This window comes from Falco punctatus, assembly GCF_963210335.1.
Source record: "Falco punctatus genome assembly, chromosome: 2".
In the NCBI taxonomy this organism is placed as follows: Eukaryota; Metazoa; Chordata; class Aves; order Falconiformes; family Falconidae; genus Falco; species Falco punctatus.
This window is the reverse complement of record NC_137581.1, coordinates 32,645,936-32,663,897: the sequence shown is the minus strand read 5'-3', so window position 1 is coordinate 32,663,897 and position 17,962 is coordinate 32,645,936. Positions and strand designations below refer to the sequence as shown.

The 17,962-nt window shown below is 40.5% G+C and overlaps 1 protein-coding gene across 3 annotated transcripts in view; it reads right to left on the bottom strand.

Annotated features, from left to right (window-relative positions):
• TSC22D1 (TSC22 domain family member 1) overlaps positions 1-17,962 on the bottom strand; it is a gene marked incomplete at its 5' end in the record, with an annotated part of 95,808 nt that overhangs the window by 9,601 nt on the left and 68,245 nt on the right. The window contains one exon of one of the 3 annotated variants that reach the window (XM_080376790.1): positions 5,946-6,220. The exons of the other annotated variants lie outside the window; for them this stretch is intronic. Within the exon in view, the coding sequence (XP_080232916.1) occupies positions 5,946-6,031 (86 nt within the window). Of the gene's footprint in view, positions 1-5,945; positions 6,221-17,962 lie in introns of those variants that run through there. 3 annotated transcript variants of the gene reach the window in all.

Genomic DNA, 17,962 nt, shown 5'->3' with positions numbered 1-17,962 from the left:
ACATGAAACGGGAATACATCTCACTGACTGGTGCTAACCATGGAAGGGGGACAGAGGACCTTAAGTCCCTCCATTTCCCCTGTTCCCAGTCCCCATAAAGCCTACACCTATTATGTCAATCTCTTCCTTCCCTCTTTCCCACCTCCTCCACTTTTTCCAATTGTTCCCCTTGAAACTACATTGAAAATCTTGGATCAGCTAATAATTTACTCATGCTTATTAAGAAATTACTTATACGGCATAACAGTTGGCCTACACTTCTCACTGAATATCATTTTCCCTTTAATGGCTACTTTTCAATTCAATGCTTGAAATTAAGCCTGTGTTTCCCACAGAAGTATATCACACTAGAAACAAATTCAGAGTTGCTAGGAACAAAGCCAAAACCCACACAATTAACCAGTGTTGTCCTATGGTCTTCAGGAAGTCTGGAATGAAGTTCCCTATTCCAGCTTCTACAGAAATGATTAAAAACAGCCAATGATGATCAAAGGAGAAAAGTACAGGCATACAGACAAAAAATGTAAGGTAAGATCACAGTGCAGGAAACTGAGTGCCCGGGATGTGGAATACAATCTGCTGTGAATGAGGATGAAGGTCCGTCATTGCTCAGCTTTTGACATGGCAGATCACTCGTTACCACCCTGTTATGCAGAACCTTTTTTAAGGACATTCTGTTAAATAATAATAATAAATACCCAACACTGCAACTCTGTTACACATATAGTAGAATAAAGACAATAAGGTCAGAGTTCAACAACAATTTTCATCCTTGGCAAATATATGAAGATGACAGACCTCTATCCAATTGTCCATTTACACTCCTACAGTTTCAATCTCTTCACAATCACTGGCAAATGGCTTCAAAAGGTATTAGCAATATCAATTAACAAGTAGGTGAATGATTCCCCTGGCTCTAATGTATGTGTAATACCATATTTCCTAATTTCTTAAGTGGTCAAAACTTTCTACTTCAGATGTACCTCAACCCACAGTTTATCAACATCTGGTGACTGCTTAGAAAATTTAGAGAAAAGTCAAGAGCTGTTGTTCCATCCAAGCAGAAGTGCACTTTGACAAACAGGCTGCATTCACTCTGATGTATTTAAAGGTATTTTTATAACTGAATGGAAACTTGCAGTTATAGAATGTACCTCCACCCATTCAGGAAGCATAGGGGAAACTTCCAGAAACTGGTAAGAATGTGACCTGATTTACTACACCTATTGCACACGGCAGTGTACCCCGAAGTCTTGCTCCTCTTTATCAACCTTTAAGTCAGCCATCTGCTGGACGATTTCCTGCCCAGGCTGTGCTTTCCCCACCCTGTGGAAACAAGGATATGAGAGGAATCTGATGTATGCTCCTGCTTCAACTTGGTACAGCATTAAGAAACAGGTACAGCTAGACCCTGGAGTGGGAAAGTACTCCCAAGCTTCTTAATCCAGGCAGAGCTTCAGTGACTTAAGAGACACAAATCCTGCTGACTCACGACCGCAGAAATCTCAACAGTATCTCCACATAAAAAAAACATTTACCTTCTCCCCACTGAAGGAAGGAATTTTAAAGCAATACTGACCTGAAATAGAAAGGCAAGAAACCTGGGAAAATACAATAAGCCTATGAAATGAGGTGTGCTTAAAAATTGCTTCAAAATTACCTTAAGACAGATAGATATATTTCAAATCTGACCCAACTGTGCCTTGTGGCTTTAGAGATGTATTACCCGCTTTAGTGCAACGTTTCGTTCCTGTAATTCTGCCACACTGCAAACCAAAGAGACCAGTCAGAACACAATGTGCCAGCTCAGCATATTTTGAACACGTCCCTGGAACACCTTCCAGGCCAGAGACTGAAAATGGCTGGCATAGGTCCCACCATCTACAGAAGGCCCGTATATCCTGAAGTCCTGGTTCTCCTTCAGTTGGGATTCAGCCTTCCTCAGTACCCTACTGCTCCTCTAAAAGAACCCCAGCCAGTACAAAGCCCTCATTTTCCGCAGGACTTCATCTTCTAGCAAGTACCTTGAGACTGTCAGATCCATGGTGGCCACACAGAACAGACACCGCTGACATTTAGCCACCCTTGAGGCAGACATTTTGCAAACAGCAGAAGATAATCTTAATCTTTTAATACACAACTTACAAAGGATGTTATTTCATACTTATTCAATATCTGGGTAATAGTCTTTATGCAGAGTTGGCTAAATTTGTGAGTGGCATACTGTTTATGAAGCAGTCCTGTCCACTCCCTAAGAGTTCTGATGCCTATTTTCTGGTGGATATCCACATAAGATAAGTTTCATTAGCTGTTCCAAGAGTCTTTTGTACAAAACAAGTTCTGAGCTCATGTATATACTAACCGAACGCTTCTTGAAAACAATTACTTCATCCTCCAGAAAACCACTGTTAATAAGATAACACCTTGAACCTTTGTGGCTTAGAAAAAAACCCAAACAACCTCAAAACAAAACCCCCACAAAAACCCCAACCAGCTCCAGCATCAGAAGCCTGAGATGAGTAACCCACTCAGTAACACATGGGAATCCAAAACAGCTCCCGGGTACATTTCCTCATTCTCGTGCAGGGTGTTAGCCCAGATGCCCAGTGGCCACTTCTACAGCATCAACGTGGTGAGCTGCCACACTGCTGTCAAGGTATAAGGAAGGAGAGAAAACCCCTGCTGCAGGACAGGATTTAAAGCCCCTTTTCCAGCTCCACCACTGCTGCAGTGCCCCACCAAGCACAGAGCACAAGTCAGCTCTTCCAAAAAGCCACCCCAGGCAGCCTCCCATCCAGGAAGGCATTGCCTGCTCCCGCACAAGGTACAGAACAGGGGAATTCCTCTCTGACTCTCCCCAGCTACTGCTAATTGCTAGAGGCCCTGGGCAGGTAGACAGTAACATCGATCAGCAGTTCAACCCCGAGCAATCATGACAGCTATAAACAAAAATACTTGCAAGTGAATGTTTGAGTCACAGGGTAACAACGGTGCCACTGAGATAGGCTCCTGCCTTAAATTAGTTTGGCCAAACCTGTTTTTCAGCCCCATTTCTGAAGAATTCGGCATTTTAAAAAATGCTGTTGATAAACTGAAACAGGTAGAAAAGAACCATTGAACTGATTCAGAGATTGGGGTTGGGGGAATTCACTTACACTGACAGACTGAAAGATGTCAAGGTACTTGAAAGGATCCTTGAAATCCTTGGAAGGACTGAGAATGATGAGTGAAAAGTTACCTTTAAATAGTGAAAATGCTAGGTTTCAGGAGCTGTCAGATTTTTGTTTTCTTTTTTCATATTAGAATGTATCTATTTAGTATTTGCCTAATGATGAATTAAAGCCTGCCTTTGAAAAATAGTAAGAAGGACCAGCTCTAATACAGCTGGTTTTGTATCCCTTGACATCAGATCAGGTAGAGGCTGGATGCCCTTCACATCCTTGTTTAATGCTTTAAACCAGCTAAAGTTACTTAAGTTCAGATAGGAATGACCTAAATATAACAGCACAAGACACAAGTTTTTGTCCCTTTAACCAATACAGCCCACCTTAACCATTCCAAGAGTTAGCAGGTGCACCCAGCACTCCTTCCTTCCAGCTGACGCCATAACCAGAGCCTGAAGCATCTTCTGACTTGGGTGGGTTCCCCCAGGCCCCAGGCTCATATGACCTGCATTTCCAACCAAGCTTCAAAAAGAAATACAGAAGATGCCACGACACCATTTGTTCAGTACAAATACAGAAAAATGCCGATACACGCCAGGCCTCAAGCAGACACAGCCACCAACTGCCTGCAGTACAAGAGAAGCAGGAGCTCCTGCACACCTACATAATCGCAGTTTCCAGCTGCTTAGTGCTACACAGCTCCTCAGTAGCACACAGACATTAGGGATCACTCTTCCAAAGCACCCTGGCAGAGCTCCAGAGCCTGAACTCTAGATCTTGGATGTCATTCTTGCACACAAACTTTAAATGAAAAAGTATAAAGTATTTAATTTTATTAAGAGTAAAAGCCCTTCTCAGTACCCTGCAAACTGCCCTTGACCAAGGACCGCAAGTGGGAAAAGATCCACCAACTGTATCAGCATCCTGAAAGTTTTAAATGAGATGCCTGACCTGGGAATCACTCCTCTTCCCTCCAGAAAGTTGCACACAACTGCACTCCCTCTCAAAAAAGAGATTCTACATCAAACCTGAAGAAAGCCAAATGCTTCTTTTGATTTGGCTCACACATTCAGTAGGGTCAGTTTTGGAAAGCAAATACAACCATATGCAACAATAGCCAAGGACAGCTGCGCAAGAGGTTGAAGTTTCTCCTTCATTTGCAATTTATGGTGACGTGACAATCAGCCAGCCTTAACTCACAGAAAAGCAAGTAGAGCAAAACCAGCGTCTCTGTAAACGAAACTAGAGGGAACAAAAGCAAGCGAGAAGTAAACAGGAAGTAGCTTGCTGAATAAGAATACAGGAGAAGTCATCCACATTTTCTACATAACTAACAGATGTAGATTTTGGTTTACAACTAGAGGTGCTACGCTGGGCTGCTATATGTATCAGTAAAAATCAGTTATAGCAAAACCTCTTAATAATGCAGAAAGGTTAAAGAAAAAGCATGTCTACTCCATCACACTTTTTTTCATCATACATTTTGTGGAACAGATTGTTTCCTACCACAAACCAATCTTCTCCATACAACCTTTCTTGCTCGGTAATATATGAGAACACAGGTCATTGCTGTACACACACGCCACTCAAGCACAACATACCTTTTGTTGTTATATTTCGATTTCTATATAAAATCGTAAAGTATTTCCATTACACTCGTTCCTTAGGCATACAGGTGATTTTAGTGTAGTTTTTAACATTCATTTCAAAATTCAAGCATGTTTTTAGAAACTGTTGATTGCTGAAGAACTTAGTTTTTTAAAAAAGTTTTCAATGTATAAATTTATATTCTTTAAAGAGGCACCATTCACAGAGGAAAGCTATTCTCCGTGGGCAGTACCGCAAACATAACATGACAAAGGTAACAAGTGAATATGTATAATTAGTATTTATCAAAATTTATATGATATGAGCAAGGTTTCTAGATTTTAAGGCTGTGGTGTAACAAAAGCACCAGTTCAGAGATCAGAAGTTACGAAGAACGCATTCTGTGCTCTCTCCCACAGAAGGGTATTTGCCTTCTGTACACAGAACAGCAGCTCTTTAACATGAAGAATGAGGGCATTTTCATTCCCCCAACTATCAGATATTTTTAACTCAGTAAAATAATTCTTCCCATTCACCAAGTTACTTGGTATTTCTTTTAAACACTAGAAAGGAACCAGATCAAAACCATCCACCTCATTTTTATACTGTTTAGATGGAAAGGGAGGTTAACAAATGTAATGCAGAAGACCATGTTTTATTTCAATGTCTCTCCAAACATTTAACAAGACTGATTAACTAAGCTGTTCTTTAAACACATGACAAGACAGAAAATATATTATGTATGAAAAATATTTACATAAATATGAATGTGCTTGATAATAAATTTCAAATCATGTCAAAATTGTCATTATTTGGTTTAGTACTGCATCACTTAAGATTTGGAATAACTGTAATAACTTTTTTGAAAAGAGGAAAAGTACTGTAGTGGCAAACAGTTTACTAAAATATCTAAAACAATCTATATTATAAAGAGATTTCAAGACATGCAGATTTTCGGTGAATAAGTAAAACAATAAGTAAACAAAAACTATGTCTACATGACACAGTACATTCAACCAATGTGATACTCCTAGCTTTAAATAGTTTGAAATAGTTTCAACTTGTGCCAAGCACCTTGGTTTAGGAGAAGCATTTTTAAGTACTTGCTCAAACAAATTCGTTTAAGAAACCATTTTTTTAAAAAAAGGAAGACCAGTAAATCAAGCATCTAAAAATTAAAAATTTTATAAATACCTCTTTAGATGCTGTTCCAGGTCCAAGAATAACACTTTCATGGTTATTTGGTCAAAGCCTTGTTTCTGAAGAAGTGTCACTTTCATTGATGTACCTATTTAGTACCCACTGATTAGTTTCCCCCAGATGGAAGGTTGGAAGAAATACCTCTCAGTCCTTGGCAGCCGTAAGATTAGCATTAGCATTCCACTATTAACCACAGGTCCTGAACTCTGCAGCACTTTCAAGAATCACAAAGCCTCACCCGTTAAAGATTATCCACTCGCTTCCATTCAAAGTTTGAGGAGTTTAATTGTGGTTGGTCATGATTAACAAAAACAAGAAGGGCGAACAGTGATGACACTACAGATTCTGAGATCACATGGTGTGCTGTTACATAAAGCATCAAGAGAGATTAAAATCTTCATGATTAGGTTTTCAAACCTCAAACAGATGCATCTTCATTCAGCAGCGCCAAATTTGCCAACTCTCAAGCTGATTCAGTCTGCTCTCACTTTTTCTGAAGCATGTTAATCACTACAGGTAGCCAATTCTGCTTAGAGAAAAGGCAGATGAGTTGTATTGTTTCTCAAATCAAAGTTCTAGTGCTTAATGACAACTGTAATTAGACACAGAATCAACAGTACCCAATCTGTCAAAACATTTTACATGGGGAAATCGTATCCCCAACTACTATTATAAGAAGAACTGGTGACGGCAGTTACAGACATGCATCTGGTTAGTCTCTTCTGCAGACCAGATAAAGATCAACTCATCATGTATCAAGCCAAAATTCAATCAAATACTGTGTATTCTTCCCCATAGAAACACCAATCGCCAGAAGGAATTTTTGGTGCATTGTAGTACATCTACCACCTAACTAGAAGTGTACTTGCATAGGGGTCATTATCCAACACTGCTTCGATGTAAACATACTCTTCTCTATCACTGTGAAAGCTTTTCAGTGAGAATAAAAATTGACTTGCCCACAGCACATTGTAGAGAAGTGAATGAGATTCACTTCCCTAGTCTACACAGGAGCTGGAGAGCCAGAGATACCCCCTCACCGTGGGAACAGCCAGATACTTGCAGCATGCGTGCAGGAGCTCCCACCACACAAGACAGCATGGGCATTGATGTTACACTCTTCTATCAGACTGAGACCACAAAAATGCAGACAAAACCAGAAATCAAACCTAGCAAATGTTACGTGGGCTTACTGCTAACTGCTAAAGCATGTCAGTTCCTCAGGCAGATTTGCCTTGTAAGACTATACAGGAAAGAAACCAAATAGAAGGGCCAAACGAGTTGGCTCAGAGCACGGCCATCTACTATGTAGCTGCACCTCTGTTGTACCTTGCCAAGGCACTGAAGACGTGACTGATGGCAAGAGAAGCAAAGCAGGTATTACACGATAAAAAAAAAACCAACAGCCTGGCCTGGGTGAGGGAGGGGTAGAGCCAATGCTTCTTAGTAGAACCAAGTCTACCCATCACACAAAGGGAATATTTTGGTTAAGAAGTAGAAAGGAAGCAAACAAAAAGAAATAACAATAATTGTTTTTTTTCTTCCTGGCAGTGAGGGCTGAGGTGGGATTAGTTCTCCATTCCCAAAGTCAAAAGGGAATTCAGTTAATTTAAAATAGGCATCAGAGCTACTAACTGTGAAGCAGGGCAGAATATTTCCAAATGGGTCTTCCCAGAGCCTGGTACACCTGACTTACAAGGACAAAGCATCACGTTCCTTTTAAAGCACACCAGGGAGATTGAAACAGACAAGTTACACTCTACAATAAATGTTTCTCTCATTACCTCAAGTCCATCTTAACACAGCATGGAAATGGGTAACAGTCATGGCTCATTTGAGCATTCTCTTCTCACTCCCACCAAAAAAATCATGGAGGTGGGACCACTCAGATGGTGGAGCAGTTGTACTCCAGGATCTTGGTTCTCAGAGAAGAAGCACAGAGGTATAACAGCCCTGAGAGAGATGCGTGCTCTGAAAGCAGAGCTACTCTTGAAGACTTCAAGTGGAGACTAACATGGTACAACCAAATATAAAATGAGAGGGGGTGGGGAAGGGAAATTATTTGTAGAAGGAAGGAGACTTTCAACAGGCTTTCAAGGAACAATAAGGTAGCAGCAAAGGGATCATCCATTACAGCAATTAACGACTATTAAGATGAGAAATTTTAACCCAGCATTATTTAATAGTTTCATTATTCTAGATGAAATATTACTTGTAATGAGGAATCTTGCTTATTTTAAAGAGCCAAAGCATCAAGCTGACTACAGAAATGCTCAAAACCAATTTCAAAAAGCTGAACCAAGACAGAAATTACAATTTGAGTGGCATCTTTACATATCCTTTCGTAGTCAGAGATTTAGTACACCAGTAATCTGTAAAGAATCCTGGTTACATTATCTTACGTATCACATATCCTACAACCACATATCCTACAATCTCCCTTGGCTGTTCTATAAACTACACGGCTGACCTGTGGCAGTCAGGCTCAGCTGAGTCTGTATCCCACAGAACTGCACCAACAGAGCTGACTGCTTTGGATTTTAAGCTGCCCTTCTCTTAATCCTCTTTAACATCCTTGCCATCTCTGTTGCCTGTATTCCCCTCTGTAAGGCTGCACAGCTGACATCAGCTAGGAAGACAATCTTTCTCCGTAACTGTTGTGCATACAAGCACATGCACTGGTCACAAGTGTTTTCCAGTATGCCCGAAACAATGAAAACACATTGCAATATGTTGGAGCGGGAAAGGGAAGAAAGCGGTGCCATTAACCTTTCCCATGGACAGTCTTTACTTTCTCCTTTCCTATTCCAAGACACCCTCCGAACAGAAGCTCCATCATGCTAGGGGCTGTGTTAAGCCAGTTAGAAACAAGGTCCAGTAAAAGTTGTGCACATCTGACCAATACATCACTCAGCTTCCAATGCTGATGTGTCTCAAATCTGGGTTTCCTTTATAGCCAGAAGGATCATTAAATGTTAGATGACGGGGGGGGGGGGGGGGGGGTGCGGCATAGAGGGGAATATATGTCTAGAGACACAAATGTAAGCACTGAATATAATTAATGACATAACTAACTGTACTATCAACTCATGCCCACAAACAAATCAAAAGATACTGTAAAAAGTTATCCTTCCAGCATCCTCCCCATGAGCTTATGCTAAAGCCCTTGTAGTTTGCCCTGCTTATTAAAAGAAGTCTTGTCAGAGTCCGTTTTAAAGTGGAAGACAAATATATATGCATGTATGATGCAGGACTACTGGATATATTCAGCTGCTTCATTCTGCAGAGAAGCAAGCGCACTGCTGAGCCCAAGAAGAGAAGCCATAGGTAGCTCCACCTCTGGTAACACTAATCACCCTCCCTCATGCTTCAGCCCCAATTACGGTGATGACTTTACAGTAAGGCAACACTCACAGGCTTAATTTGATGCTAATTCTCCAGTTATGCCAAGTAAAATGGTTTCTACACCACTGATCTAAAAGCACCTAATTCCAGTTCATCACCTTTTTATGTGGGGGTTTTGTGCCCCAGAGGAGTCCTACCAGTTTCATTTATCACAGCCATGTGAAACAGCAAAGGATTTGCATTGTCAGTTACCAGAAACCAAATTAAATGTTAAAACATAACTGCTCCAGAGGCAGGTATCCCAATAACCGATTTTCCTCATAAACATTCCCATAAATTTGACAATTCTGGTTACAGTGCATTCAAGTAATTAAAAGTATTGCTCAGTTATGTGCAGGTCAACAACTTACAGGTAATAGAAACCACAAAGAAATTGTACGTCAACTGGATTAACTACATGATCGAACATTTTTACTGCCTTGAAAAATAGCCTCTAGCTGCAACCGAAAAAAGCTTGAAGTACAAGGATCTTCTTTCTTCTCCTGTCACATTCAAGAATTCAGCACCAAGCTATGCTTTCCTTCCTTTGTCCTGAACCATTCTGGCTCTTATATAAAGTGACAGATTGTGCACAGATGAATTATCACTGTGGGTACACTAGGATGTCAGATACGGGTAAGTTCCAGCATTTATTGAAACAAAAAACAACAAGATTTCATGCATGATAGCATCAGGGTACCTAGGTTCTCCCCTGGCCATAGCACTTATGCCCAAAGGGGAGGAGGGAGCACATTTCATGATACTTGATTTGCAGTACTCCTCGACAGTCTTGCTTTTAATTAAAAAAAAATACATCAGCGCAAGTTTAGATTTAGCCTGGTAACTGAATGAATCTGGCATTCAGCCAACAGAATTTACTGTTTATGTCAGTCTCAATGAAGTGCAGCACTTGAGCCCGAATTCCTCAGCATGTCACACATCACTGAGTGAGCTGCCATACCTTCATGGAGTAAACATTTAGCAGGTTCATTTCCCACATACTACAGAGGACTTAAATAGACTATAGGACTTAAATAAAACACTATAGGACTTTAAAAAAAGAGGCAGCTTAAGTAATCCACAATTTACCATAGGAAAAAGCAGAAAATAAAGCACAAACCAACATTTAGACTACAGACATAAAAACCCTGATGGTAACCATGTCAATTTTGATGTGATGCAACAAACTAAGAATTATGATGCGCATGAGTGCTTGATAAAGCAGAAAATATACCAAACATTCAAGCTTTTCTGGAAGCTTTGAAGTTATAAACATGTAATCCTTCCAATATTTAAGGGCTAAAAAACTTACTAAAATAGCGATCCAAGATTCATGTAAGCCAGCACTCAGGATTTCCAAAGTTCGATCTGTGTTCATACACCAAGTGTCTAAGACTACTACTACAGGGGGTTCAAAATCAGAAAAAAATCTATGTGAAGTTGTAATGTGTGTTACAGGAGATGCCCTACATACCATTGACATTGTAACTTAACCTTTTTTTTTTTTTTTAATGCTTTGTTCCCCCTCACCCCCATTTTAAAAATCAACCTTTATGGAGTACTTTGCCAAAGTGTTTTTCAAGGCTGCTAGTCAGCAACAGCAGCACAGAAAAAACAAATCCAACTTCAGAAAATACTCTTTAGAAGCCATCAGTGAAGCAATACACACTGGATTATCAAGGGAAATAAAACTGACAATGAGAAATGGTAAAAAGCACAAAAAGCTGCATAAAGATATCTGCACCATAATGAAAACCAAAGCACGGAAGTGAAAGACAAGTGCATGGATGCCAAGTTGGGAAATATCTCATTCCCAAATGCTAGCAGCAGAAATCACTGCTGTACCTTTGCTATCCTCATATTTTGAACAGATGTAATGAAGTACAGTTCGAGAAGATAGCTTTATTTCAGTGCACCATTAAGCACTTCAAAAAAGTGTCTTTAGCTATTAACATCCTAATTGAACATCTAAGGAATATTCTTAGACATCCTACACAGTCATCACCAAGTGATATGCACTGTAAGGCTTTCACAGTTGCAGAAAGGTAAGCAAGACAATTGCACAAAATCAGCCTGTTTTACTGTTGATTTTTATTTTCATCTTGGCACTATGACACATACTGTCAAAAAGCAAATCCTCCCTGTGTGAAAGATCAAGAAACACGTACAGGAAAGATCTTATTGGGTATGAAACACCCGCCTAGCCTCTGACACCACCTCCAGGCAAGGCCAGAGGCAGAGGCCTGGGGGAGAACCCAAAAAGGCAGGGAGATAAATGCAGCTTCCCTACAGTACGCTTCTACCTGTCAGCAACCAGCAGCTTGAGAAGACCCTGCACAAGAAATAACAACTTAAAGTGTTTAATAACGTAAGAGAATTTTCTTCCAAGAACTGGCCCAGTTGCTTTCTTTCAAAGAAAGTACATCACATAGTTCTGAGACTTTGTAAAACTCTGCTTGGTTAATTCCGAGTTAATTACCCAGAAGAGGCAGTTTTCAAACTATCAAATACAACCACCTTGACTGCTAGAGAGATATGAATTCAAATCTCAAGAGCAAACGTTATTTAAGAACACGTCAGGAACACCTGGAAGCCACCACAAGCAAGAAGGAGCAGCTACCAGGAGTCATTCTCCAAGAACCACCTACGAGCAAGTGCTTTACATTCCACTTGTTGCAAATCACTGAACTTCTGTCCTTTAATCACACAGAATAACAGATGTACTCGAAGCATGTTCAGGCTGTGGAACTATGTCAGTATCAGGACAAAGAAACATTTTGAAAAAACTAAGTTATCTTGGGGGAAAGAAGTAATTATAAGCATTGGTACTGAATTTGTATTATAAATTAGAATATTTACTGGTTACTGCTTTTTGATTGCGAACATCAGTAAAATCAGATTAAGGCTACAGGAGACAAGCCTAGTATCTACTACTTTTACTTCCACAGGTAAGGCATCTCTCTACCCTGGCTATGTTCTGTTATCCTGGTCTATAGCGAGTGCTCCTTTCCATCACTGCAGGCACCTGTGAAACCCAAACCAGCAGAATCTCTGATTAACAAGGAGCCTGATTAACATGGACTGACACAGCACAGTAACAGCAGCTCAGCATTTTTTGCTGCAAGGGATTGTCAATTTAGTTTGCATGTTACATCAGCTGAATACAAAATTAATAATGAAGGATTTACAGACATTCATCTAGACTGGAGGGGAAGGAACCCTCCCCCCAACACAGATGTGTACGGTTGTGTTGGCATTTTTTAAACCTATGCATGCACAAGAAAACTTCAGAGAGTACTATTCAGTTGCCAGTCACATAATCCATGAAGTGGAACCTCACAGTTAAGGGTAAATAAGTTTCAACAGACAAATGCAGCATGAAGCAGGACTCACAAGCCTTCTTATTGAGAAAGGCCATCCAAAACCTTCACAGGCCAATTCCAAAACAAATCTGCACCCTGCCCAAACCTCCAAACTGAGGCTCATCACTAGGTGTGGGCTAACAGAAACCAGTTACAGCTCTTCTTGGAGACCAGACACTCCTCAGTAATACAGGAACTTTATGAAACTAAATTACAGCCGGCATTCCTTGGGCATTTGGTGACATTTGTATTGAAGGAGTAAGATAAAGATTTACAACAATGTAGTTGTAGCCATTATCAAGACAGGAAGAGTTTTTAACTCTACAGCTCTCTTCCCCCAGACTTTTCCTTTCTTTCAGATTCCAGAGAGCAGTGTGCACTCCGGCAGCAGTTGAGGACCAAAAAGCTTTGGGCTCCATGAGGCTAGCATCTTATTTTTAATGTCAGCCTGTTGTAAAATGGAGGCAAGTAGAATGATGCAGCACTCAAACATCAAACAAGCACAAATCCAGACAGGAGTAACCAACCCCTTTTGGTACTGCGAGTACAGCAATTACAACATGACCTTTGACGCTCTAAATAAAGCAAGCTGCAGAGACCAGAGACTGGGTTTCTCTGCCATGCCCAACATCCTCCCATCGAGGGAGCAGCACTTTGCCATCCTGACTCTCTTCAATTAGGCCAGATGCTCTGAGAGGTGAGATCTTGCTAAAGAGAGATACTCTACTGTTTCAACCAGGATAAAGCCCTCCACAAACCCACTGCTGTCAATGGGAAGGGCACTCCACCAGGTCCAATCATTCAGCTGCTGGACCACCAGGACTAGAGCTATTGCAGCACGCCCTCTCATGAGCAGCACAACACAGGTGCCGCGTGTGCAGAAGGAAAAAGGGTGTAACTTGCTGCTGAAACTTGAACTTTAGGACCTGACAAGCATTTTGTGCATAATCTGTTCTCATGCAGGTAACTTTCATGGTGCTGTGCAACCTACACAAACGTGTATGTTCACAGAAAGCAGCATAAGTGCTTTAGGAGGTTTGATGGGAAACCAGCAGCAACAAAATAACACCGCAGGTAGCAAACTAAATATCTTGCCATGTTGAGCTACTGATAATACACCTTTTTCTCCCTGTAGTGAATGCTCATCAGTGGCCCACCATGAATGATTACGCCACATTAGTTCAAGTCAACAACACCCCAACATTAAGTATTAGTTCCTTTAACAGGCACTGGAAGACAGCACTAATCCTATACTTGATTATTTTTACTGTGAACATTTAACTCTTACACAGCTCTTACCCTGTATTTATTTTGGTATTCTTCTAGATTGATTGTGTTCAGCAATGTTTTATTTCAGAAAAGACTGACAGTCACAACCTTCAATTTTCTTATCTGGCTATGTGACAACAGCAAGCAATTCTGAAATTAGCTGCTTCTGACAAAGCATTTTCTTCAGAGACTGAATGTATTTTCATTTCTTACCTTATCAGTAAGGAGTACAGAATGTGACAAAGTTGCAAGATGTGCTGAAACGCCTCTCTTCTAAACCAGAGATTGGGACTTCAGTTCCGCAACCAGTAATTATCAGTCATTTTCTTGAAATTAATTGCTCTAATCAGGTAAGTAAAAGCTACTGAAATTACTTGGGAGACCAAAATAGAGGTTTGGAAGATTATTACTGCATCTCACAGAGGAAGAGATATTATTTTTATACATGCTATTATTAACAAGACTGAGAAATGTATTTATCATGAAATTAAATATTTAGTAACAGAATCATAGGAAAACAATCCAAGTACAGATTTGAAAAATCAAAAAACATGTCACTGAACTAAAAGAGATAAGAAGAGAAGAACAGAAATAAAAAGGCAAGTGAAAGCAGGGAAGGAACAGGGAGAAATAGTGAGAGAGAACAGCAAGCAGAGCAAGGCAATAAAGACCGAAGGGTCAGAAACCGCATGAGGGAGTGAAGAGGATAAAGGAATTATGGGCTAAAAATACCCAAACGAAAGGTAACAGCAGATGTTATTTTTTTGGTACATTTAATACAACATCTGAAAAACAGAGCATTTCTGGAAATGCCAGATTTTTCTAAAAAAAACCCCCAAAATCCAAAACAAACTATACAAAGGAAAGGAATAACAAATTAAACCTACAATGAGCAGCTGCAAAAGGCCTGCCACTTCCCTTGGAACAACAGCACTTCGATTCATAACCCAATACCATGACATCACTGTCTTATGACGACAGCTTTTGGAAAAAGAGGAAAAAAGGGAGAAAAAAATCAGAAGTTTCAGACTCTCAATCTCTCACCTTCACGTATGTGAGCAAAAGCTTCCAGCCTGTAACGACTCCCTTCTTAATTCATGCTTCAAATACAATGTACTAGAGAAATACTTTAACCTAAAGTACCAGAGGTAAAAGTTACGTTAGCCAAGATAGTTACGTGGCTCAGCTTACCCCACTGAAAAGGGTTAAGCTGGCAGTGCTAGAGTAGCTCCTTCCAAAGCAACTCACACAGCCCTGAACTGTGCAGTGTGCATTCTGTAGCCACACAAAAGCCATGCAAATTCTCCTGTCAGGAGCATTGCAGTTCTGTACCGAACCAGCAGCCCTTGGCTTAACCAGTAAGGCAGCTGCCCTTCAGTGGAGACGGGTCAAACAGTGCAGTGGTTAAAAGCAAAAAATCAGCCTACACCTGTGTTTCCACAATCACAACTGACTGTCATGGCAAGCATGAGGATTTTTTAGGATAGCAGCACTCTGTGTGAGCTCCAAACAATACAGTGCTATTTTCAATCCTCTTCAGAGAACAGCGAGGAAGAGAGAGCAAGGAGGTGTTTTGAGTGGGGAGGACAGACACAAAACTAGTTTATTGACCTATCTGCATTTCAGCGGTTGTTAATAACAGCTAATGCTTCATATCATTCACTGAAAGATTTATCAGAAGTAAGGAAGTTGAGCTCCAAGCGTATTCCAAAAAGTCTCTGTAATTCTGGCTTCTGAATATCAATTTATCAAGTTATAAGAACTAAGAGTTCTTCTTTCCAAGATGCCCAGGGAAGAAGGAAGATAATCAAAGTTTATTACTTTCTCCTTCAGTGACCAGTTCAATATCCCATTAAACATTTGTGGTGACCCCTACTGGTACATACATACTGATCTAAGTCCAAAGATTCAAACCTGCTCAGGCATTCATGGTGACAGGCCTTCCACTCAACAACTGAATTTCACAGGTTTTAATAAAAAGCACAAACACAGCTAACATGTCAAGTTAAATAACGTTCTTTTCCTCTCACTCCATTACACATATTCCACTACTGTATTTCACAATGGGCTCCAACTAATTGCCTCCTACTTCATCCTGCCCACAAGTTCTTGCCTTCTCTTTTGTACTGGATCTGATGGAAAACCAAAAACTATTACCTGCTGCACCACATGAACAATATAAGTGAAGGCAGAAACGAGCGACCGGCAGAGAGGGAAGGCAGCTTTCCCCTTCCTCAGATACACCCACCCACCAAATTCACTATCACGGTAAGGTCTTGCAGAAAACACCAGACAGGAAATACTAGCAAAAAACCCCACAACCCCTAAACATGCAATTTTGTCCTTATTGTCTATCTGGATATTCTGTTGTTAAAGTCAGGGAAGGAATAAGAAAAGCAGATAAGGAAGATAATATTTAGGCCACTTTCCTGGCTAATTGTGTTCTCTAATGACAACCATCACAGCAGTAGGAGTTCCCTTTCCCAGTCTACAGTTACTTGTGTGGCGTGTCTGATTCAAGACTCTTTGCAAACTGCCAAGCAGAGGGCATGCTCAGTAAATAGAGATACAAACAGACTGTATTTACTTGTGTCAGAAGTTTATCAGAACAGTTGAAGAACCACATTCCAAAGAAGATAAGCAGGCAGGCAGAAAGAACATCAGAAAAAAAAACCCAAAACTAAATTATAATCAAAGCTACCATATTGAGACATACAACAGCAAGTACAATTAACATTTAACTTGTTACTTGAAGTTTATTTGAGAAGTGACTGAATCATTTGTGCCTTGGAGCAAAGAGGTGTTGACACAGATAGAGCATTAGCCAATTATTTTGCTCAATAAAAAATATGGTTAAGTCATGAATTTGTCACCTGTGACAGCGTTTGGTCCATTGAAATGAACCCTTCAAGATAAGCAAGTGGTTAAAAAGAAGAAAACTCTGCTTGTAATAGTACTGAAGGTAATGTACATATTGGATATGGTCTTTCTCAGAGTTCTCTTTAGCGTTAGGAAAGATCAGACGTCTAGAGGATAGCACCCAGCCTAAGGCTCAGTCCCTGCCTTTCTCTCCACTAATCACAGAAGCAGCCCAACACAACGAACCTCCTGCACCAAGGTTAGCCTCTGTAAATGTCCTTCCCTCTCATAAAGCAGTTTCTTCCAGTGGCCAGCATTAAGCCAAACTCTAAAAGGGAAGCTATTAAACCAACCAACCCCCCCACACACACACACACACACAAAATAAACAAAAGAATCAATTCAATGGACTAAGAGAATTCTGGTAGCTAAAAGGCATTAGGCACAGCACCTAACGGCACTCTGACTTCACAGGATTACTCAACCTCCTCAGTTCCCTTACTGTGAAGGAACTCGGTAGCACCTTTTCTGTTCCTCTGCTTTGTTCTCTTGGCTTCTAAGTGCATCCAATCCCCCTTCCGCACTTCTCCTGTATTCTTTTCTCTGTCCTTTCTCACACATCTCCCTTTGCTTTAATAAACTAGCAAACAGTAAATCTGTCAGGTGTTCTCCCTTCCCCACCCACTCCACCCCCAACACAAAAAAAAAATACAGTTGGCAATCAACTTCCAAGCATGAGGGAAGTGCAAGATGTGTAGGTGAAGGCAATGGCTATCAAGCATGCATAATTCATCGGACCTACGGCTGCCTCTGTAGAGAATGGAAATAAATTCTTTCTTCTAGCACACCACACTGGAAGAAAAGACGAGATCCACAGAACACACAAAAGATCAATACAGCACCTTTAACAAAGCCAAAGGTAACAAGGGGAAGAAAAAAAACTACAAGAAAAAAATCATTATCTATTACCCGGAACTGCACAGACTAACCCTAAAATGATTTTAGATTCAGATATTTTTATGTTTCGTTCAACAGCTCCTAAAAAGCGCTCAAAACCCAGAAACTCCTACTGGTCTTAAGAAGAGTAGCTAGATTATGATTTCTGAAGAACCTGAACCTTTGTTCAATTGTACAGCA